At 50.9% G+C, this 21,532-nt stretch overlaps 10 protein-coding genes across 10 annotated transcripts; 3 read left to right on the top strand and 7 right to left on the bottom strand.

Annotated features, from left to right (window-relative positions):
• Nucleotides 1-704: 704 nt before the first annotated feature.
• Nucleotides 705-2,969, bottom strand: TrAtP1_002966 (uncharacterized protein; the record flags this gene model as incomplete). Its single annotated transcript, XM_066111695.1, has 3 exons — nt 705-1,049; nt 1,102-2,201; nt 2,912-2,969. 3 exons carry the CDS (start codon nt 2,967-2,969, stop codon nt 705-707), a joined length of 1,503 nt encoding a protein of 500 aa, XP_065967774.1.
• A 30-nt stretch (nt 2,970-2,999) lies between these two features.
• Nucleotides 3,000-6,574, bottom strand: TrAtP1_002967 (uncharacterized protein). Its single transcript, XM_014087596.2, has 3 exons — nt 5,324-6,574; nt 4,127-5,227; nt 3,000-4,066 (listed from the first exon to the last, which is right to left on the bottom strand). Exons 1-3 carry the CDS (start codon nt 6,225-6,227, stop codon nt 3,618-3,620), a joined length of 2,454 nt encoding a protein of 817 aa, XP_013943071.1. The 5' UTR covers nt 6,228-6,574; the 3' UTR covers nt 3,000-3,617.
• Nucleotides 6,575-6,811: 237 nt separating this feature from the next.
• On the bottom strand, nt 6,812-8,366 carry TrAtP1_002968 (uncharacterized protein). Its single transcript, XM_014087597.2, has 2 exons — nt 7,629-8,366; nt 6,812-7,554 (listed from the first exon to the last, which is right to left on the bottom strand). Exons 1-2 carry the CDS (start codon nt 7,693-7,695, stop codon nt 7,025-7,027), a joined length of 597 nt encoding a protein of 198 aa, XP_013943072.2. The 5' UTR covers nt 7,696-8,366; the 3' UTR covers nt 6,812-7,024.
• Nucleotides 8,367-9,310: 944 nt separating this feature from the next.
• TrAtP1_002969 (uncharacterized protein) lies at nt 9,311-11,517 on the top strand. The gene has a single exon (XM_066111696.1). It carries the CDS (start codon nt 9,929-9,931, stop codon nt 11,156-11,158), a length of 1,230 nt encoding a protein of 409 aa, XP_065967775.1. The 5' UTR covers nt 9,311-9,928; the 3' UTR covers nt 11,159-11,517.
• A 213-nt stretch (nt 11,518-11,730) lies between these two features.
• On the bottom strand, nt 11,731-11,958 carry TrAtP1_002970 (uncharacterized protein; the record flags this gene model as incomplete). The annotated part of the gene is made up of 2 exons (XM_066111697.1): nt 11,731-11,820; nt 11,878-11,958. The coding sequence occupies 2 exons, from the start codon at nt 11,956-11,958 to the stop codon at nt 11,731-11,733; spliced, it is 171 nt and encodes a 56-aa protein (XP_065967776.1).
• Nucleotides 11,959-11,995: 37 nt separating this feature from the next.
• On the bottom strand, nt 11,996-13,026 carry TrAtP1_002971 (uncharacterized protein; the record flags this gene model as incomplete). The annotated part of the gene is made up of 3 exons (XM_014087599.2): nt 11,996-12,652; nt 12,725-12,835; nt 12,919-13,026. The coding sequence occupies 3 exons, from the start codon at nt 13,024-13,026 to the stop codon at nt 11,996-11,998; spliced, it is 876 nt and encodes a 291-aa protein (XP_013943074.2).
• Nucleotides 13,027-15,210: 2,184 nt separating this feature from the next.
• Nucleotides 15,211-16,218, top strand: TrAtP1_002972 (uncharacterized protein; the record flags this gene model as incomplete). The annotated part of the gene is made up of 2 exons (XM_014087600.2): nt 15,211-15,317; nt 15,414-16,218. The coding sequence occupies 2 exons, from the start codon at nt 15,211-15,213 to the stop codon at nt 16,216-16,218; spliced, it is 912 nt and encodes a 303-aa protein (XP_013943075.2).
• A 337-nt stretch (nt 16,219-16,555) lies between these two features.
• TrAtP1_002973 (uncharacterized protein) lies at nt 16,556-17,368 on the top strand (the record flags this gene model as incomplete). The annotated part of the gene is made up of 2 exons (XM_014087404.2): nt 16,556-16,650; nt 16,708-17,368. The coding sequence occupies 2 exons, from the start codon at nt 16,556-16,558 to the stop codon at nt 17,366-17,368; spliced, it is 756 nt and encodes a 251-aa protein (XP_013942879.2).
• A 713-nt stretch (nt 17,369-18,081) lies between these two features.
• Nucleotides 18,082-18,485, bottom strand: TrAtP1_002974 (uncharacterized protein; the record flags this gene model as incomplete). Its single annotated transcript, XM_014087601.2, has 2 exons — nt 18,082-18,283; nt 18,385-18,485. The coding sequence occupies 2 exons, from the start codon at nt 18,483-18,485 to the stop codon at nt 18,082-18,084; spliced, it is 303 nt and encodes a 100-aa protein (XP_013943076.1).
• A 1,501-nt stretch (nt 18,486-19,986) lies between these two features.
• On the bottom strand, nt 19,987-21,057 carry TrAtP1_002975 (uncharacterized protein; the record flags this gene model as incomplete). The annotated part of the gene is made up of 1 exon (XM_066111698.1): nt 19,987-21,057. The coding sequence occupies one exon, from the start codon at nt 21,055-21,057 to the stop codon at nt 19,987-19,989; it is 1,071 nt and encodes a 356-aa protein (XP_065967777.1).
• Nucleotides 21,058-21,532: the final 475 nt, after the last annotated feature.

Below are 21,532 nucleotides of genomic sequence, written 5' to 3' on the forward strand. Positions count from 1 at the left end.
GCTACTTTCTCTGTACCTCTGTTATATACACCCGCCATAATTGAAGCCACCGTGCATACGCGACCGGCCATGTACGCGTAACCATCCACAAGCCATTCTCAAAAACTTGGAAAAAAAAAAAATTTAAGAGTCATTCAAAGGCCATCAAGGTTACTTGAGGAAGATAACTAGCCTACGAGGCTTGAATCTTCGCCGGTCACAGGATCCATCCACAGCAAGAATTCTCCATAAGAAATACGAGACTGGCCTTGGGTGAAAACTTACTCCCAAAACAGGGAGGCGTATGGTGAAAACATCGTAGTCACATAGGTACTCATTCAAGAAATTTTCTCAAAGCATTAAATCCGCTTCTATGACGCTTTATAACAAGTTTTTTAATACTACCACTGTATATAGGTAGCTTAAGAGCATCCTTGCCCTCTAAACCGGGTATACTATCCATTCCTAGCAGATGGTAAAGAAAAATAAAAAGTAAAAAATGAGGGTATCCGAGGCCAATTCACCCATCTTCATTAATGGCCTTGTCGCTTTCTCAAATTCGCACAATACGTGTCAAAGTTCCGCTTTCTCCCGCTGAATTATTTTCGCCAGAGATCTGTCCTCTCCCAAAACTCTTCTTTGCGCTGTCACATTAGTTTTCCCCTTTTCCAAGTAAAAACACAGGCACATCGTCAACGTTATCCAACCATCTGGCAGAATGCTCCCTATGCCTTCTCCCATCCGGCGGGGCCCGCGGCCTCATACACTCCCCTCTTCGAGATGACGCGCCCGAGGCCACGGTGGATCTCAGCCTGGAACGCCTCAAATGGAACGCGCTCTCCGTCGATGCTGATGTAGCCGTCGTCTTGGTTCCGCGGTGTGACGCGGTACGCCGAGATTTTCTTGTACGTCACGTTGCGGTTGTCAAAGAACTTGCCAGACTCGACGGCAAGCAACGCTTGGGTGACGGCCATTGGCGAAATATCCGCTCTGATCAAGACCAAGTCCATGAAGCCGTCAGTAGGCACCGCAGCAGAGAAGAAGTTGGCGTCGGGCGACATGTAAGCCATCTATACGCTCCGTTAGCCATGTTATCACTCGCAAGATGCTCTCAATACGTACGTTTCCAACATAAAATGTTCCAATATTATCATGTGAAGCAGTCTCCCAGTCTGCGGGAATCTCATCTCGGACAGTCCCGTACTTGAGTTCGGGCAGGCCCTCTGCGCCCGCTTCTGCTTCAGCATCCACGCTCAAGAGACTAGGATCAACAGCATATTTCTTGTAGTGCTGTTTGATCATCTCTTTGCCTTCAACCTCCAACTTGATCGACAAATCGAACGGGTAGCACTTCTTCTTCAAAACACGCGTCACTAAGCCAAACTCGAAACGCTTACTGCCCATCCATCGCAGATGTTCCGTCGCCAAATCACTCTCGGCAATGATTCCCAGAGACTGCGACAGGAACGAAAGAGTGCGCTTTTCGCCTTGGGTGATGGACACGAGATCCAAAGGCATAACCACGCCCTTGATGACCGCCAAGGCCGATATTCCAACATCGTTGCTTCCATTGCAATTCAACGAGAACGCATTTCCAGATCCGCAGGGAATGTGGCTCACGGCAATTTTAGTCAACGCCCTCGCAGCATCGGGCCGTCGGCCCAGCCCATTGAAGATTTCAAACGGAGTTCCATCGCCCGACAGAGCCATGATGGTGTCGTATTTTTCGATATCTGCTTTTTCCGAAAGCTCCGTCGCCTCTCCACCCCTCGTCAGAGTCACCACCTCCAGCTCCATCCTCGAAGCTTCAAACAGCGGCTTGACAAACTTATTCCACTTATTCAGCGCTCCTCCAGGGCCCGAATGAGGATTGATGAGCACATATGCGCGCTTCCGCGGCTTCGCATCGCCATACGCGGCCGCAATGAGCGCCGACGCGAACAGCTCAGGCGACGGGCCGTCGGCTTCAACTTCAGGGCTCGGGATGGTAAACGACCAGCATTGCAGCTTCAGCGACGACTTGCGCGGCGCGGCGTACTCGATAACCAGAGCATTGCCGCGCAGCTCAGCCCACAGAACGTTGTATAGAGGGATCGTGTGCTTCCCCTTGCCCTCTGAGCTCCGGCTCGGGAAGCAGTTGAGGCAGCACAGGTCGTCGATGAGCTGCCTGCCGGCAGATGGTTTGCCGCCGGATGACGAAATGTGTTTGCTGCCGTCGGGATCTGTGTTGAATCAATTGTCAGCCACCAATACAATGCATGGACATGCAGCTATCCCAGTCTCAGTCACAATATTCTCTCCAGAGTCTCCATACCGAATAGCACAAGGTCCTTCTCGCCAATCGTCAGCGTCTTGTTGCCCCCCCAGACTCAAACGCATCCCAATTGCCGCCGAATGATCCATCGTCTTGCCTCCGTCGTCCATATTCGCGAGTCGTACGGCGTCCTGCATTGGGAAGAAGAGTCAAATCTTGAGCTGCGGCAGGCCGAGGCACCCGAGGCGTTCCAGGGTTTGGAAATTGAAAGCGACTAAGCGGACGTCGTCTCTGACAAGGGGAAACCAAACGACACACTAAAAGTCAAGAGTAAGAAATGATTAGGATTAAAATAAAATCCCCGCGAGAGGGAGCAAAAAGCATTAAATAAATGTCAGCGAGCGTGAGAAATTGGCGTTCAAGGAATGACAGCTAGAAAGGGAGAGAGTTCAACGCCGGGCAATCAGATGCATTGCAGTTGGTGATGAAAGTGCACTAAGCTCGAACACAGCAAACCGCGCCGAGCAGCTCCGATAAGGGGATAAGCAGCGGACGGTGCAGGTCGCTAGAGAGCACTAGCCAGTGAGAGCTTGCAGCGCTCCACAGCACTCCGCAGCGCCCAGTCGGATCGCTGTTCCGAGTAAAGAGGTGCCCTGTCCGTTTGCACGGATTACGTACCACCAGAGCCCGTACCTGATGCGTTGGGTACGGTAGCCAATGCGAGAGGGCTGGGCATGTCACTGGATTGAATCAAAAGAGCAGTAAGTAAGCGAGTAGAAGTGAGACTTTAGCAGACTATGGCTTGACAATGACATTGACGTCCGTCTTATTTGTCTCTCATTGCTAAAGCAAGTATTTATTCCAGTCACATTCCACCACTCCCAATCCGATCCCAGCACAGCAACACCCGCTATAAAGCTGGGGAGAGGCTCCAACAGCGCTCAGATCGGCTCCCTACCAATGCGCTCTCATCTCATCTCACGCAACTCAATCTCATTTCAGCATCAAGACGCAAACATTCAAAACATCCATCGCCCATCATCGTTAAAGCTCAAGCCAACAAATGCCTACCAACTTTTGTATAACGCATCCAGTCCTCCACCCCTTTTTCAACACAGAAAAGAAAAGAAAACTCCGCCAAAAAAGCAAAAAGCAAGCCACATCTACCTGTAGAAAAAGCCAATCAAACAGGCTCTCTACCGATAAACATATGAATGATGATGCGAAGATATGAAGCAAAACCAGCCCTTTTAGACAAGCTAAATTCCATCCCCCCTTCCCCTCCAAAAATCAGTCTCTATCAGACGGTTCACTTAATCTCCAATTCTCTTTTCTTTCTTTTGTTCTCAAACAGCAACATGTCCATTTGATTTCTTTTCCCTTTTTACTCTGATAACCTCGTAACGTTGGGCCACTTGGCGAGTGCTGCCTTTCGGAACGAATCTATCTCTGCGCTTCTCCAGCTCTTAAGGGTCTCTAGCGCCGCAATAGCATCTGTAAATGTCGCACTGGCGTGTTCAATAAGGCCGTGAACTTCCTTCTCGCACTTTGCAAGATCCACGCCTAGTGTTTGTCTGGCCTTGACGGCGGACAGCACGTGGAGAGGGCTAGCTTGGTGTTTTTCTTGGAAGTCCTGGTTATACTTTGTCAGATCCGCCGTGGCATCGACGGCGGTGAATTCTGCCTTCAGCGCTTCGACAACCTTGGGTGGAAGATCTGATGGGGCGTTGTTAAGCAACTTGCGGAAGGCGACGACTTGTTCGTGTACCCTGGGGTTTTCAGCATCGATTGCCAGAGATCGGTTCAGACACTGCAGAGCAAGAACATATTTCTCTAGAATGTATTCGTCAGTAATCTGTAAAGATGTCAGGCCTTGAAAGACAAGTCACTTACTGCGGCGAATGTAAACCTCAAATCCAGCAATCTGGGCATCGATATTCTTGGGACCCGCTTGCAGCATAGGTCCCAGGAACTTCATCGCCTCACCAAGCGGGTCAGTTGTCGCCGCCAAAGTCAAGCCAAGAGGGTCTTCGTCCTTCTTCTTTGCATCGGCTGCCTGACCGCCCTTGTTAGGGTCCTGCTTGGCTTGCCTCTCTGCCTCTTCTCTCTCCAGACGCTGCAGCTCCTTCTTGGCCTTCTTAGCCGCCTTCTTCTTCTCAAGGGCATCTTCCTCGTCTGCTCCGTTGGTTCCGTTGGCAGCTGGCTTGTCTGCCATGGCGAGATAAAGGTTAATAGCATCAAGAGCGACTCTTGAGTAGACTGGGTGGTCACGGAAGTGATCTTCCCAGCGAATCATGTCGATGTAAGCTCGGATTTGCCCCTTTCTTAGTGAAAAGCTGTGGAAATCAAACTGGTCATCCTGCCAAACATCGAAAATATTGTTCAGGGCGTGGAATCGCTTCAAAGCGAGGCCAAGGTTGCCCCGTCTAGCATAAGCCTCTCCGTCTTCCGTCAAGTACCAAATGCACTGCATTTCGAGAAGATCCGCCAAGGGGCCACCCACAGTCTCCGCCCGCGTAAAGAGGCCGACAGTCTTGAGGGCCTTTTCGTTCTCGCCGTTTCGCAGCTGATATTTGGCGCACTTGCTGTTGATATATCGATCCTTGAGGTCAAGTTTTCGGGCCTTGTCCATCATCTCTGCCGCTTCCTTGATGTTGCCGGCATGCTTCAATATCCTGGCCTTTGTCATGTGGAAATCAACACTCTTGGGATCCTTCTCAATGGCGCGATCGACGTATTCGTCAGCCTTTGCCAAGTCGCGGCTCAAGTGATAGTTGTAGTGCTGAGCCAGGTAGTAAAGCCCGGCAGCCTCTCCCTTGTCTTTGCTCTCGGAGTCAATGTCCTGAGAACCAAGGTACTTTTCGACAACTTCTCTCAGGGTATCCTTTTTGAATGAATCAGAGTAAAGGTGTTTCAAGTTGGCAAAGAGAGACGGGACTCCTTTATTCAGCATAAGAGCCACATAGGACTCTGCGGTTTGCCGAAATTCGTCTCCTATAGATGCCAGTTGTTATCAGAAAGTTGTTTGATGATTCCTAGGAGCAAGAGTTTTTGCTTCTCTTTTCACGTTAAAGAGGCTTCATTACTTACCGCTAAGAAAGTCGAGAGGGACACGTCGAGCAATGTCACAGCGAGGGAACTTGGCAGCATACTCGTCGTAAATGGCTTTTCGAGCGGGCGCATCATCGCGAGAAATCTCTAGAGCCTGTTCCAGCTTCTCGTAATAGTCAATGTGCTCCGCGTTGCGATCAATGAGAAGTCGGTAGGCCTGAACAGCGTCCTCCTTGCGACCCAACTTGGAGAGATAGTCTGCGCGGCATTCCAAAACTGCCAGACGATCCAGGTTGTGCTTTGCGTCGCTCTCCAGATGGTCAAGTGCCCGCTGGAAGTCGCCTTGCTCGGCAATGATGGAGTTTTTGTACATGACGGCCTCGGAATGTTCGCCATCGAATCGAGAGGGCGCCGACTTGAGCGTTCCCTCATATGTGGTGAGAACATTTTCCGCCTCGGTCAGGTTACCAGCCAAGTGGTGGGCAATTGCCAACGCAGTCCAGCTGGAGCGTATCTGGGGCCTTGCCTGCAGCATAGCCTTCCGGCTCTGGATGTATCCCTGGTAGTCTCGAACGTGCACTTGTAGGATGGCAAGGTCTCGCTGGATCTGGGCAGAGGTGGGATCAAGCTTGAGAGCAAACTTGTATGCCTTGATGGCCTCCTCGAAGTTCTTGACTGATCGGTACAAGAGTCCGTAGACATGCCAGCAAATGTGAGACTTCATATCGACTGTCAGAGCCTCCTTTGCCAGAGGGAACGCCTCGTCAGGCTTCCCTTGGCTGTTGAGAATCAACGCCTTCATGGCCATGGTGTCTCCATGGCGCGGGTATTTCTTGAGGATCAGATCGGCCGTCTTCAAGCCACGTTTGTACTGCTTGTCCTCGAAACTGCGGATGATGGTTCGGAACTGCGCCGCTTCTTTCGGCGCCAGTGGTTGAGGCATCGTGACGGATTTGTGCAAGTGCTCCGGTATATACGGTTTCAGGGTTCGCTATTTCGCTTCGATATCGGGCCAAGTTATGCAATTCGGTAGAGTTCGATGTCGCCTGCTCGGTCGAGCCAAGTTGTTGTCGAATGGAAGAGTTTCGGCACACTCCGGTGGGCTCGTCGTCGCGTGGCACTAGTCTGACTCAACAGTGAACCGCCAACTCCCAAATTGACAATGCGAGAAATGATGTTCCAAGGAATTTGGATTTGCCCCTCGTCAACAACTGTCTCGAGCTTCGCTGCGTTTCTGTCAGAGAGTCAAGCAGGTGTAATTGGAGGACCAGAAATCGGCGCAGGAAGATGGTGTCGGCTACACCTCGGAGTCGGGCCCTGCACTTGACCAAAGCCTGAAAAAGACCCCACCAAAGGCTCCGATTGAAGACGCAGCTCTTGGTGGGGTAGCTGTGCTTCTATGGCTTCTATGACATTCGGAGACAACGATCCTGAGATGGGGTGTTTTCATTCGCAAAGTAAACGATTGTTTCTAACGTCAGAAGAATAGGAGAAAAAATAGAAATTGGTGCACAACTATGGGCTTTGGATTCAACAATACTACTATTGAATAGGTGTAAAAATGATACAAGAAAAGGGTAGGTATATATATGTTCAGGCTGCGTAGAGAGTGCAGCTACACTAATAATACAAGTTGTTATATACAGACGTGGCATCTATTTTCCATTCCACATGCTCATTTTCACATCCAAGCCATATCCCGTTTCGTGACTTCTAATATCATGCCACTCAGTTTCTCGGTCATCGCCCATCTTCGCTCTGGCCAGGCTTCTGTGCCGCCTCCCACTTGCTCATGGCATCGTCCCAGCTCTGGCCAGAAGCACCGCATCGACCCTGTATGACATCCCAAGTCCTGCTGCGTACAATGTTTTCCACAGCTCGTTCCTGTCGCATCAAGAGAGCAAGGGACTGAGTCCGAGCCTCTTGAGGGAAGAACCGTCCCGAGTAGGGGTCCAACCTTTCGTCGACAATCCGCTCGCGATCACGCTGCTTCTCCAGTTCAAGAATAGCAGCCTTCGGGTCGTCTGGATCTGGGCTGGTGGCGACGATGCCGCAATACCGGAGGACTTCGGCCCTTGCCTTCCATGAGGGAAACAGCACCTTTTCCTTGAACGACTGGCATGCCTCGGGATTGATCTGCTCGGCAAACGACTTCGGAGCCCGTGTTGATGTCGATCCTGGATCGAAGCCCGCCCGAGACGGTGTTACCAGGGCATTGAGATTCTGTGTAATCGAGTCGTCTATTGATGATCGAGACAGGCGCAAGAAATCTGAAGCATGTCAGCAAGCACAACTTCCGAGTCGCAATATATAAATTGTCAGATAGAAAACTTGTATCACATACCACGCAGCGTGCCGGTGGAAAAGCAAAACTGAGGCGAAAGGCGAGGCTGCCCGGGAGGTTGCGACATGATGGGCTCCGGCTTCTTAGGGCCACCCACAGCTTCCGCTGCTGGAGCGGCGCCTTTCCACAAAATGTCCGCCAGTATGTGGGGAAGAGCCAAAGAAGAAAGACGAGAATGGCACCAGAATTCGAGGATATTCAGGCAGTGACGCGGCTTGTCTGGGCTGTGCTCGGTCGCAAAGTGTCACTGCGGGAATCGCGAAGCTCGGAGATTGTGATGGAGTGACGTGAGGATCTGGAAAGGCGGATGGCCTGATGGCGCCGAGGCCAGAGCCGGCGCTGTGCCGGAACAACTTACAGGGGCGATACAGAGCTTCGGGCGAACGTAGACCCGCCAATCCCGTTTGAAGTCATTTGTATGGATATGGATGATTTGCTTTGAAGATGTTTACGGGACTTATTTTTGAATAGCAGTGTTGTTGATAAAGCAGCTTTTATTCATTCATGTGATTGTTTTAGCCTGGTTGGTAGCTTGGTTCTATATTGAGGTCTGAAACACCTCACGCGAGCATTTACAAGCGCTATAGGTCCTCCCCTCCATTCTTAATAGCCTAGAGGCAAAGAGTAGGAATAAGTAGGAGGAAAAGATAATTGTTTTTTTATATATATATAAATCTTAGCTCTACTAAAATGCTCTACTAAAATGCCTATGCGATCTAGTAGCAACGTATTAGCAGAGAAAGCAGCAACACACTGCCTCTTCCACATAATACGCATCCTAGCGATATAGCAAAAGCATAGCAAATCAAACCACTAACACAAACTGCGCAACGGATGCTCCAGCACTTTTGTTGGGAACATGTATCCATTTATTTATGCCAAATTGTCAATGTGATATTATCACCAGCAAAATACGTTGCTGTAATACCACTCAATATATTTCAGCTGGCCCTCGTGTCACAGGGTAATCTACCGCGCTGTCCAAAATGCAACCTCGTCCACATACACCTCTAGCCCAGCGGTAATATCACAAGGGCGTTTCTGGAATCATGAATCTTTTACAAAATGATTTGGCAAAATCAGCTTCCAGCGGCAAAGCCCACGGGTCGGTCCTAGGCATATTCCAATAGTATAAAAGCAGTAAGCATCTAATTCACCCCAGGGGGGAGAGGCAGCCAGTTGTATTTAAGCAGTCGTTGGATAAGGCGGCACCCAAGTCGTATTACAGTACAGCCGGCCCTATTCCAAGACGACTAATAATATCTTGCGCTTCGTATGTCATGCACGCAAAACATGCCAAGTAAGCTGCTTGCTTCTCGTCTTCCCCAGCTCGCTCGTACTCGTATTCCCGAGACAAGCCAGAAATCCCCCAAAAGACACCCTGCTTGCTCCAGCTCCGGAACCATCCAATGGCAGCCCATTCCGAGCGCCTGCACCCCACACGGCACGCACCAGCTCCGGGACTCTACATATCGATCTCCCCTGATGACGATGGAGGCCTGTCGCGTGGCCAAAAGTGAGTGACGTGCTGGACTCTGCGGTTGGTGGCCCAGCCTTGCGTCGGATTTAATGTTTGTCTGTACAGCCACGAGGCCCCAACAAATTGCAGCAGAGAATGGGAGATGGATTTGGAATTCCGTGCACCGAAATACATGATAAACGCCCCGTAGTCCCTCTGTCGTCAATGTACAAGCATTAAACTTCGTGCTCTACAAAGCTTCTGCCCTCCATCTGGAAATACTCTAATCGTCCCCCCCCCCCCCCCCTACCTACTAAGGTACCTTACTGTGGCTAAACTCGCTGCATTGTCCCCAAAACAAGGCCTGCACCTGGTTTCTTAGTGGATTTGCCCTCAACTCCTTTAATAAACCAAGCTTTGCAATCTCAATCCCGCGCCCGCATTCCTTCTTTGTTCCCTCCCTCCCTTTTACGTATTCCATTTTTTCTTTGGCTGCCTCTTCGGATTTCAGATTCTTCTTCTTCTATTAACCTTGTCTCCCTTGTAGACTTTTTGTACTCCTAATAGTAGTGCAACTCGCTATTCTTCTTGCGTTTATCCTTTCGGCGCCACATCGTCGACTCCTATCTAGAGTTTAGCCTCGCCTCCACTCCCCGCGAATTTCATCATCTTCTTTTTTTTCGATCCGATTCTTCTACGCTTCTCTCCTCGCCAATCTCTCCTCACCACCAACCGAAACCACCAAACCACCAAACCACCAGCATCTCTAGATCACAATGGCCGACGCAACAGCTAACAGCGGAAGCTGGTCCGCCTTCCTCAAGGTGAATCACCCTGCGACATGCTCCTCATCACCATCTCTAACGACCTCCAACAGTCAATCGCCTCCTTCAACGGCGACCTCTCCTCCCTGACCGCACCGCCCTTCATCCTCTCGTCCCAGTCCCTCACCGAATTCTCCTCCTACTGGGCCACCCACCCGCCCATCTTCACCGCCGCCGCGCACGAGTCCGACCCGGCCAAGCGCGCCATGCTCGTGCTCAAGTGGTTCCTCTCCACGCTCAAGCACCAGTACGCCTCCCGCAGCGAGCAATTCGGCAACGAGAAGAAGCCGCTCAACCCCTTCTTGGGCGAGCTCTTCCTGGGCAGCTGGAACGACGAGGCCGGCAAGACGACGCTCATCTCCGAGCAGGTCAGCCACCACCCGCCCGCCACCGCCTATTGCATTCGCAACGACAAGACAGGCGTCCAGCTCGAGGGCTACAACGCCCAAAAGGCATCCTTCAAGAGCACAATCATTGTCAAGCAGATTGGCCACGCCGTGCTGACCATCCCCGTTGGCGGCACTGGCGACAACCAGGAGCTCGAGCGCTACCTCATCACTCTGCCCTCCCTGCACATTGAGGGCCTCATCTTCGGCGCCCCCTTTGTCGAGCTCGACGGCTCAACCACAATCACCAGCTCGAGCGGCTACTCTGCCAAGATCGACTACAGTGGAAAGGGCTGGCTATCCGGCAAGAAGAACACAGTCATCGCAACCGTCTTCCCCACCGACAACGAAAAGGAAGTTCTCTACAACATCACCGGCCAGTGGACCAAGGAATTCGAAATCTACCAGGGCCCCGCCAAGAAGAACTCAAAGGCCACCCTCGTCTCCGTCTACGACGCCGCCGGCACGTCCCAGTCCGAGCTGATCATCGAGCCCCTCGAGAAGCAGCACCCCCTCGAGTCCCGCCGCGCCTGGAGCAAAGTCGCCGAGGCCATCCAAAAGAGCGACATGGACTCCGTCTCCGTCGAGAAGACCAAGATCGAGCAGGCCCAGCGCCTCATGCGCGCCAAGGAGACTGCAGGAAACCACACCTGGGAGAGGAGGTATTTCAAGGCTGCCACAGAGGACGAGACGCTCACGTTGCTGGGCAAGGCTGCCGGCGTGCCTCTGGATGGCGACAAGGACAAGACGGGTGGCTTGTGGAGATTTGACGCCGAGAAGGCCGCCAAGGCCGATGCCGAAGAGCTCAACGCCGAACAGATTCTCCAGCTCGAAAACGAGCTCTTGGGCCAACAAGCTTGATTTTGCAAAAATTGAAAAGGAAACAAAAAAGCAAATAGAAGGCGCGAGATGAACAAGAGGGCATAAACGAAGAGGAGGGGAAATTCAAAATCAATGACAATGCCTTTGGCGAATACACGGGAATCTTTGGGGTGCGACATGCACAGCATTGAAAGGGATTTTTCTCAGGAATAAACCTGGAAGATTGGATTGTTTATGCGAGAAGATTGATGGGTTATTGGCTATATTTGGGTTGGCAGAGAGTAATTACTTTTAATGTAGACGAGAGCCGCGTTCTTTTTAGATTACGAAATTGTATTGTTACTTTTTTTTTTTTTTTTTTTCAATTGACTTGAACTATTCTTTTTCTTTTGTGTCGACTACCTAATAGTGGCAAACACGGTTCGTGGCGGTCCTCGATGAATAAACCAATAGGAAAGCAGTATGCAGAGCTTATAGGGCACTTGAATGAATCATTTGAGTCCTTGCATAAGTCGAGTTCACCGCAACGAGTGTAGTAACCCAAAATATATTTTCAAATTGATATCCTTTTCTTTCTTTTTTAACTTTAAAGCACAGAGAGCAAACAGCATTTACAGCTGGTTGGCAGTGTTGAAGTCCTTGAGAGCCTCAGCGACACGCTTGGACATGGTCTTCTCACCCTCGCGGACCCAGACACGGGGCTATTGCACAGTTAGTGATTGGTTGGGGAAAGCATCATTAGGTAGAAAAAAACTTACGTCAAAGTACTTCTTGTTGGGCTTGTCGTCGCCATCGGGGTTGCCAATGGCAGTCAGGACGTAGTCCTTCTTGTTCAGCATGTAGTCTCGGATACCGCACAGGTAGGCGAACTGCATGTCAGTGTCCATGTTGACCTTGACGACACCGTGGCTGATGGCGTCGAGGTACTCCTGCTTGGAGGAGCCGGAGCCGCCGTGGAAGACGAAGTAGACGGGCTTGTCCTCGGTGGACTTGATGGCCTCCTTGACGTGGGCCTGGTGCTTGCCGAGCAGCTCGGGGTGCAGCTTGACGTTGCCAGGCTTGTAGACACCGTGGACGTTGCCGAAGCCGGCGGCGATGGAGAAGTAGGGGGGAGATGGGGGAGAGGGTGTTGTAGATGTTGAGAATGTCCTCGGGCTGGGTGTAGAGAGAGTTGTTGTCGACATCCTCGTTGTTGACACCGTCCTCCTCACCACCGGTGATACCAATCTCCATCTCGAGCCACTGCTTCATGGGGGCAGCGCGCTTCAAGTACTTGGCGGTGGTCTCAATGTTCCAGTCAACGGGCTCCTCGGACAGATCAATCATGTGAGAAGAGAAGAGGGGCTCGCCGGTGGCCTTGAAGTAAGCCTCATCTGCGGTGAGCATGCCATCGAGCCAGGGGAGAAGCTTCTTGGCGCAGTGGTCGGTGTGAAGGACGACGGGGACGCCGTAGGCGGGAGCAATGGATCGGATGTAGTTAGCACCGGCAATAGCACCAGCGATGGAAGCAGCCTGGTCCTTGTTGTCCACGCCCTGATTTCTTAGTTAGCACCTTGTATGGAGGAAATGCGCGCAATCCTATCTTGGGTTTGAGCGAGAGTTTACCTTTCCGGCGAAGTAAGCAGCACCACCCTGGGACATCTGCAGGACGATGGGGGACTTGGCATCGCGAGCGGCCTCGAGAGAAGCAACGACGGTTGAAGAGGAGGTGACGTTCTTTGAGTGGCAACAGTCAGTTATGAAGCTTAGACTCGGGCGCAATCCAGAAAAGGGAGTCGCAATCTCATGCGAAAACGTACAATGGCGGGAATGGCGAACTGGTGCTCGCGGGCATACTTGAACAGGGCCAGGACGTCATCGCCGACGATGACACCGGTCTTGCGGCTCAGGACATCGGTAGCACCCATTTTTGCGAGTTTTGGATGTGAGTAGATGGATATAGGTCGGATTGAAGCTCGAAAGCGAGTTCGCAGAGATTTGATTGCTGCAAAAGTTGAAATTGCGAGAAGAGGTTGTTAGCAAGGGAGCGTCCTAATAAGAGAAATTTGCCTATGACGAAGAAGGAAGCGAGATAAAAAGAAGAAGGGAGAAAAAAATAGTAATTGCTGGGCCGTAATGGCAACTCGCAGCAGCGCGGGGTTTTTCCAGTCTCAGTGCTCAACGTAATTCGGCGAGACAGCTATCGATAGCGCAGCTAGCAGGCATTTTGGGCTTCTAGGGGAGATAGCAGGAGGGCCAAGGAGGATCCAGGGAGGGGCAGCTCCGTTGACGGATGGAACAGGCTGACGAGATTTGCTGCAGATGCCGGATCTGACTGGCCCGTCGACGGCGTCGGGAGGGTCGCCCAGCGCGTACGGCGTCTGCGAAAAGGTGGAGATGGAAATGGTTGAGGCAAAGCACCGAAAGGAATGGAAATGAATGGCTGGTTGAGCTTGGCCGTCGTTCCATCGTCTCTCACTCGTGGCGTGTTTCTGTTCTGTCGCCCTGCTCATCCGGCCTGGGATTGCTGCGTTGCTTTGGTTATTTCATTGCTTTTCTTGCCTTGCTTTTGCTCCAATTCATTCCAATCTCTCTGCCTAATTGCTCTCATCGCTTTCGATATCTCATGACGCCTCGGATGCTCTGCCGATTCTGCTGCTGCTAGAAAACAAGAGGTCATGGTGGGGCATGGAGGGGCAACGTGGGATGGTGAGGGGCGCAAAAGACGTCAGGGCACGCAAATAAGTGGGAAGCGACTTACAGGGAAGAGACCAGCTGCAGGGCAGGATAAGCAATTGGTGAGTAGCCGAGGATTAGGCGCGGGATGAAGAAGATGGTTGACGAGAGAAGAGAGAAGAGAAGAGGAGAGAGAGAAGAAGAGAGAAAGCTGGCAGCGGCAGATCTGATGTATGTCGAAACTAAGCAGCGGCGAGCGGGGCCACGCTGCAAATCGTGTGACCTCAGCGCTGCTCCTCTTTGCCGGGAGCTTCTCCTGCCGTAGCCGAAGCAGCGGAAACATGCGGGAGCGAAGAAGGCTTGGCTTGTTTTTGGGGTCAATTGCTATGATGCGGTTATATCTTGGGAGCTTAGCTCTCAACAATGGCAGCAAGTGATTGGTTATTTTGCTTATTACTAGCAGTATATCTCATGTTTATTTGCTTGCAGCTAGTGAGACAGAACACTGCATATTATTTGCCCTGTTTGCACCCTCACTCATACATGCACTGATGAGACACTTGCTCTTGAGCTCAATGCCGCGTCATTTACGCAATTTCTCCAATTCTTCCTAGACTAATACCCCAATCTAGGCCATCGGGATCCAGATGCTGTGGGTATGTGGTAACAAATATTGGACATGGGGCCTCGCGGTCCCGATTTCTTCCAATGCAGGTACTTTTGACCCGGCGCGGAGCGGGAAGCTATTCGGAAGATTTAAACAGTAAAACGACGACAAGGATCGAGAGAATAATGCCAATGCCATCTGTACACCGCTTGTCCATGCTAATATCCACTAGGTATGCATACTAATAGCTCGGATCCCTAATTAGAACTGATGGTGTTTCTATTTGCACGAGTTTACAGCCGATGACCGCCCTCTGGTGATGCATTGCCGACGCTTCCCGGGGCACCCATGGCAGTCCATACGACGACGATAATCCACCATTTCTTAGCTTATAGTATACCTACTTGGTATCTGGGGTAACCGGGTCGTTTTCTCCAGCATGTAATAGATTGAAATGAGATACCTCATGAGCTGTTGTGCGCATCAGTCATTTCGTTGCGTATAAGGGACACATGCGCGGCCATCTAATTGCTACACTATTGGTTTTACAGCTCTCAAAAGTTTCATAAATATTTGGAAGTGCTCTTGTAACAAGCCCCAATCTATATGTACAATTAAGATTTCAGTTTGTTGTGATTGTTGCCATGAGTGTCCGAGGCACAAGGTCTTGCCCGTTATTGCTGATAAGATAAAGGCCCCACTACCTCAGAACCGCGGGGAACTTTCAACTTCAACCAGCCTCTGTTTACTTTGTCCATTTTCGCTATGAACCACACGTTTTCATTGGATCAACCTCTTTAAAAAAGCTCATGGCCAAACACCAGGCGTGATGCCGACTAAAGGTGGTAGGAATCCATCAGGCCCGTGGGGCCGGCTCAAGCCCGTTGAGCAGGATCCCCTCGAGAGCATCGGCCTTCCGTCGAAAGGTGACACCAGGTGAGATGACGAGTCCAAAAGTGTATCATGTAATGGAAAAAAAAAGTAAACAAGTACGAAAGATCAAGGTTATGTTTATTGACAACGTCAAACTAGATTGCTGGATCTCAAAACGCAAGAGAGCTACTATACCAGTATAGTGGATCGGTATATGACTTTTTGCTCTGATGCTGGACAGCGAGACGAACTGCTTCGGAGATTTTCGTCTTTAGGACCTTCGACTTCCAAATCATCTCCAGCTCCAGCTTCGGTTACTTCTCAAAGAATCTTGCCCTCCGTCAACAATGAAACGCTCCAGAGTCCTGCCAACACTAGAGCTCTCTCGGATGTAATGGCGGCTCTGAGGAAACTGAGGGAGGGCATCGTCGCCACGAAACGAGCAGACGACTTTGCCGTTCAAGCCTATCTTTTCTGCATCCGACTCTCCATCCTCGTCAAGCATTTCGAATCCTACCACCCGGCCATTCTCCACTTGCTGCGCTCCATCCATCCGCAACATCCGCTCACGTCTGTCGAGCTGCAAGAAGTGGTGGCCTATCTAGTGCTTGATGCTGCTTGTCGGCGTAGAGCGCTGGCAGAAGCCTTTGCTCTGCGGCAAAGGTATGGCTTAAAGGACAACAAGGTAAACGCAGCGTTGACAGCATTGGCGCATGACAACTTTGTTCTGTTCCAAAAGGTCAAGAGAAGCGTGGACGGTCATCGGGCAAGGATTATGGAATGGGCAGAAGGCGATTTGAGGATGCATACGCTCAAGTGTTTTGGAAGAACGTATCTGTCAGTGGAATTGGACTATTTAGAGCAGGCGACGGGCTCAAAATGGGCCGACTTGAAGCAGAGTGATGGAGTTGGCTGGGACTTGGAGGGCAGCAAGGTGGTGATTCGCAAGATCAAGGCTCGATGATGATGAGAACAGCGGAGAGCCTCAAAAGATATGGGAACATGGATAGGCACGGCGTTTGGGAAGTTTTATCTGCTAATAAAGGCCTATAGAAGCATCTGATAAGAGACTGTATCTGTTGGAGTGTATCGGTTGCACCTCGTATCTGCCCTTGCCAGCTGTTCGCGGAGTGGCTGCAGTTGAAGCACGCACTTCCACCAAAGCTAAATACTGGGCAGCGCACTCCTTTTCATCAACATCAGCATCGCATTCACCTATTCCGCCTCTCTTTATCTTATCAAACCGCATTTAACCCGCATTCTGCCTTTGTTTGTATCACCGCCTTGTGCTTCCTCTTGCCATGGCACCGGCGAAGAAGCGGGCGAGAAACGCGCAGTCAGATGCCCAGCCATCGTCGGTGCTCCTCGCTGATTATCGTACAGCTTGGCTCCTCTCGTATGCATCTATTTCCTTGCCCATTGTTGTGCCGTGCTGATATTGTACCCTCTCTAGGTCTGATGAGCCTTCGGTCGAAATCATCTGCAAAAACGAATCCTTCAAGGTCCATACAAGCGTCCTCAAGCAGCACTCGGAATACTTTGAATCGTGCCTGAGCAGGCCTTTTATGGAATCAGATGGTGTGGTGAAGTTTGACGACATCGATCCTCGATACATGGCATTCTACCTCGGTATAGCATACAGCTATTCGTCCATCGTACCGCACACGCCGCCCGCAGCGTCCAAGAACCCCGAGGCCCGGGCACAGCGCACGCCTCTTTGCGATTACATTGAGGTATTCAAGCTATGTGACCGTTTTATCAGCACGCAGATGAGCGGATTCCTCCACAAGTGCATCCTGACGGCCATTGGAGACGGACATCGAGCCTTGTTCCGCTCATATGCCGACAAGGACCAGCAGAAGACTCTGATGAGAGACTTTGCGGATGGATACGAGGCTCTGGAGCAAGCGCACACACTGCAGAAGATGCTGGGAGAGACAATCATTGAGTATTTCGTAGAGGGCATTTGCTACGACGCCTGGGACAGCTGTATGGAGGAGGTTACCGACAAGCCAAAGTTTGTGGCGCAAGTGTCCAAGGGTTTTGCTAGGAAGCTGGCGGAGGCGATGACGACGAAGACAAAGGTGAAGCGCAAGGAGCTTGCAGGTCCATGAAGGGCTTGAGAGGAGGTGAAGCAAGAGGATCGATCGTAAGCGGGAACTCAAGTATCTACGCTGGGGAAAGGCGCTGCGAGTTGGCAAGCATTTTCTGGGACTCCTTCATCTTTTCCCTTTTTGCTTTTTTTTATGATGATTATAGACGATGACGGCGACATGGATTTGAGGGCGATTGGAGGAAAACGAAACGACATCCGAGTTGAGCTTGGTAGCAGTTTAGGGGTGACTTTTCTGGACCTGGAGACGGTTCGGCTAGAAGCGGAGTTGTGTAACAGTGCACAGATATAAAAAGCATTGGTCAATATGAAAATTTTAAGAGGCGAAGCAATGCAGCGATGAGATGAATATATTTGAATATCAGCATAAGAAGGACCGTCTTGTGCGGCTTCTATATGCTGTCAATTTTCTCTACTGCTACCCGCCCAAGCTGGGCCAATATCATCAAGACTCCTAAAAGAAATGCCATCCTCCAATTCCCATTCAAATACCTCGGCAGGTAGATGGGATACAGAGGCCAAGTATATAATAATGCCCAGTAAAAAAAAATTAAACAAAAGAAAAAAAATAATGTATGCTCGCTCCAAGTTTGCTTTGTCGTTTCCATGAAAAATGCCAATTTTCGCCACACCAACACCCGCTCTAAAAATAATGCCTCGGGGGGTGCAATTTCTCTCCCGTTTCTGAAAAAAAATCACGGGCGATGGCTTTTTTTACCTCCTCTCATACTCTGCAACGCCCCTCTCCAAATCCTCCAGCGTCTCGCGCCCGCCGTACAAATTCTCCATCATGCGCTGCCGGTCAGCAGAGGCCTGTTCGTTGGCAATGGCGCTGGAGCGGCGCTGGTCGCGGGTGATGTCGAGGTAGGTTTTGGTTGCGTAGCCGACGACGGAGACGACGGCGGCGGTTTTGAGCCTGGAAACAATTATTTGTGTTAGATTTTTTTTTTCTTCTTTTATTTGTTGTTTTGATATGTAATTTTTTGTTGTTTCTTTTGGGAGCTTATGGCTGCTTACCATCGGCGGATCGGAGCTCGGCGCGGTGGTGGTCGGAGATGTGGCAAGATGGACGGGTGCACTCTGGCAGCTGTTGAGAAGCTTCGTGCCATTTTGCTCATTGTGTGGGGTGATGGAGATGCAGAAGTAGATGTAGATTTACTACAGGTGTTTATTGAAACGGGTTGCAGAGTTGATATGATGTGTTGCTCTGAGTCTGAGTTCCAGGAGAAGAAGAGCTTTGTCTGTATAGCTAGGTAGCTGTTCAGAAGTGCAGGAAGGTATGAAGTAATTCAAGACGCAAGTAGAATAAGTAGAAAACAAACGCCACTGTCAGTTCCCCCCCAAGGCTATTAGTATAAAACGGGGGTCAGTCAAGACCAAAATAAGGGTGGCTCAGACTGCGCCCATTTCCAAGCCTGACGAAACAAACCGTCCATGTGTGCCCCCTAGCACCGCCAATCTTTTCTTGTCCTTGTCCCATCTTGCTGCGACTCTCTCCTCATGGTGTGGCCACAATCCAACCCATCCCGGCATCAGAGTCGAACCACGAGCCCCATTTGCAGCCTAGCCGGTGCATTAGCCGCGGCGTCCGATTCGACGGGAGAACGCGGGGGGGATGGCCATGGATTGATTTGCGTGGAGGTGGGTTTTGGGGTTCGGTTTTTAGTGGGTTTTGGTGCCTTTGCCTTGATATTGTGTTGGAGTCTTGGGTGCGTGATCCGAGGTTAGGCATGGCATGGCTCGGCTGACCGGGCGGCAGGGAAAAGGGAGAAGCACGTGAGGAAGAGTCTTGTTTGTTTCATTTCATGGAATTGCGCTGCGTGGGATGGAATAATAGAGATGTAATACACAGTCTTGTTGCATTCGTGAGTCTAGGCTGTGGTGTTTCTGAGTTGCATACATGTAGTACGGCTTGCATGTGCATCATGCATTTGTTGTCAAACATTCACTGGCATGCGCCTACTACTACAGTAATATTTTATTTTAACAGAAATCATACTACTCATACAGTCTCAATCCCGGCACTTGCGTGTTTTCTTCTCCCTTATTTTAATTCCCGCCGCAGCAAGAGAGATGCGCCCAGATGTCCATGAGCAGCCATCCCATCCGGCCAGCATCGCCTGATTCCCCCCTGGCCGCTGCAGCAATCACGCCGTGCTCGCCTGACAGCAATGCAACATCGGAATTTCGGAATCCGAACAAGAATGAATTTTTTTTGAATGGAAATTTGCCTTGTATTTTGATCTTAATTTGCTTTTTTCTTTTGCTGCAATCTTGAATCGTGCCACGAAAACAAAACTGACCCTCTGAATGCCGCCAATTGCCGCCTCTCCGGTTCTGTCCGCTCTCCAATATTCCATGCCCGCAAACAGCACGGGCTTCGGGCAGCCCCAAAAAGTTCCCCCCTTGCGTAGCCCAACACAGCTAGAATGCCAGGAACCAGAAGCAGGGACCAAGAGGAAAATAGAAGCAAGGAACGAGAATCTAATCTCAGGGACCCGCTGTGGTGTAGATTCCCCTGCAAGATCCAGATTGACAGACTCGGGCTAAGATGATGCTGCTGCTACTATCCAGGAAGAGGAAAGAGAACAAATGGATAATCCAACATCCTCTCCAACCTCAATGCTGTGGCAAACCGCCATCACCATCTTCCTCGTCTCCATCGTGTCTCTGCCTCGAGTCCCTCCACAACGGGCCTCTCGCCGCCGTCCCCACGCCGCCAACATATCCAATCTCCCTCTCAAAGTCCAATCCCCTGATCATCCCAAACGGCTTCGGCACCAAATCAGGACTCCTCACTCTCCTCCTCTCCCTCTCATCGCCACTCTCCTCCAGCAACGGATACTTGTCCAGCCAGTCCTGCCACGCCTCGTCGCACTGCTCGCTGCTCCTCATCGGCTCCCTCGCAAAGCACTTTTCCCCGTCCATCAGCCAGTAATTCAGCAGCACCGCCGAAAGCAGCTCGGCCACCATCCACGGCTCTTCCCACGCCCAGTTGCGCTGCCGCATGTGCCTCTCGCCATGTCGACGCCAGAGTTCAGTCGTTAGCAGGAAGCGCATGATGCAGCTCTCTTGTGTCCACTGTGGCCTCCCCGATGGTGTTTGCCCAGGTTGCTGCTGGGGTTGTAAGTGGCGATGAATCAGCATCTCGGGGCGCTGGCTGTCTTGCTCGGCGGCATCTAGAGCAGTGACGAGATCGCGGAACTGAGGCATTGTGCTGGAGAGGGCCTCTCTAAGACGTGACTCGATTGAAAAGTCAAAGTCGTTCTTCTGGCAGACTGTTTGAAAGTCGAGGTATGCCGCCCTGACTGGTGGCGAACTGACAAAGGCTTCCATCGACCTGGCCTTGAGTAACACATCGCTCTGCTTCTCTATGCATGGCCATATCTCAGTCGTCACAAGGTAGGCAAATTCAGTCAAGATATCCTTGACTTGGACGCCATCCTCACTCTCATCCCTATCGATGAGAATGTACCAAGGAAGATGTATGCCCGTAGTCTTGTATATGCAGCAGCAGCGCAGCAAGCAATCGCCATTGCCACATAATCTCTCACTCGGAAAAGGCCTGCCGAGAGAGTACTGCTCCTGTAGACGTCTCTTCTCGTCTCTTCGGTGGCGTCGAAGTGTAAGAGCGACGGGACTGGGAGGAGAGCTGGAGAAGTGAGAACTGCTTTGCGGCGATGTGTCCATTTGCACAAAAAAGACACAGTCTATCAGGAAAAGAGCAATGTGGTCACGGCCTTTTGAATGTGAGGATACACCTCATTTTATACAATGGTAGGAAAAACGCCACGGCTTGAGAACATATAGAGGAGGCGTAGACATGGCGAGCCGCATCCGGCAGCCTACAGCTTGTGGGTTTGATGACAGTAGCCAACACTCGGACTGCCAGTGACGTGGATATGTATGCGAAGAGGAAAGTACAAATAAAGGATTGAAAGAGGTGGCAGATGTGAGAAGAAAGGCGCGTAGTTGGAACAAGGCTGAGGTTGATGGTGGTGCACTAAATCCAACAGCCACCGTCGAACTCTGTTTGTCACAAAACACCAATGGTCACTGATACATGTCCCAAAGAGAAACTCACTCTTGATTTAGCAATCATGTGAATCGTAAACGGCAAGCTGCTACCCTTGCTCCATGGACGTTGTGTAGCCAAGTTGATTGG

This window comes from Trichoderma atroviride, chromosome 2, assembly GCF_020647795.1.
Source record: "Trichoderma atroviride chromosome 2, complete sequence".
NCBI classification, from domain to species: domain Eukaryota; kingdom Fungi; phylum Ascomycota; class Sordariomycetes; order Hypocreales; family Hypocreaceae; genus Trichoderma; species Trichoderma atroviride.

What these genes read in the sequence shown, in the direction of transcription:
- TrAtP1_002967 (XM_014087596.2), bottom strand. Translation starts at nt 6,227, where the DNA reads ATGCCTCAACCACTGGCGCCGAAAGAAGCGGCGCAGTTCCGAACCATC. An exon ending in CCCTCTCGACTTTCTTAGCG is followed by an intron (nt 5,228 to 5,323) that starts GTAAGTAATGAA and finishes TGGCATCTATAG; the next exon opens with GAGACGAATTTCGGCAAACC. An exon ending in TGAGGTTTACATTCGCCGCA is followed by an intron (nt 4,067 to 4,126) that starts GTAAGTGACTTG and finishes AATACATTCTAG; the next exon opens with AGAAATATGTTCTTGCTCTG.
- TrAtP1_002968 (XM_014087597.2), bottom strand. Translation starts at nt 7,695, where the DNA reads ATGTCGCAACCTCCCGGGCAGCCTCGCCTTTCGCCTCAGTTTTGCTTT. An exon ending in TTCCACCGGCACGCTGCGTG is followed by an intron (nt 7,555 to 7,628) that starts GTATGTGATACA and finishes GACATGCTTCAG; the next exon opens with ATTTCTTGCGCCTGTCTCGA.
- TrAtP1_002969 (XM_066111696.1), top strand. Translation starts at nt 9,929, where the DNA reads ATGCTCCTCATCACCATCTCTAACGACCTCCAACAGTCAATCGCCTCC.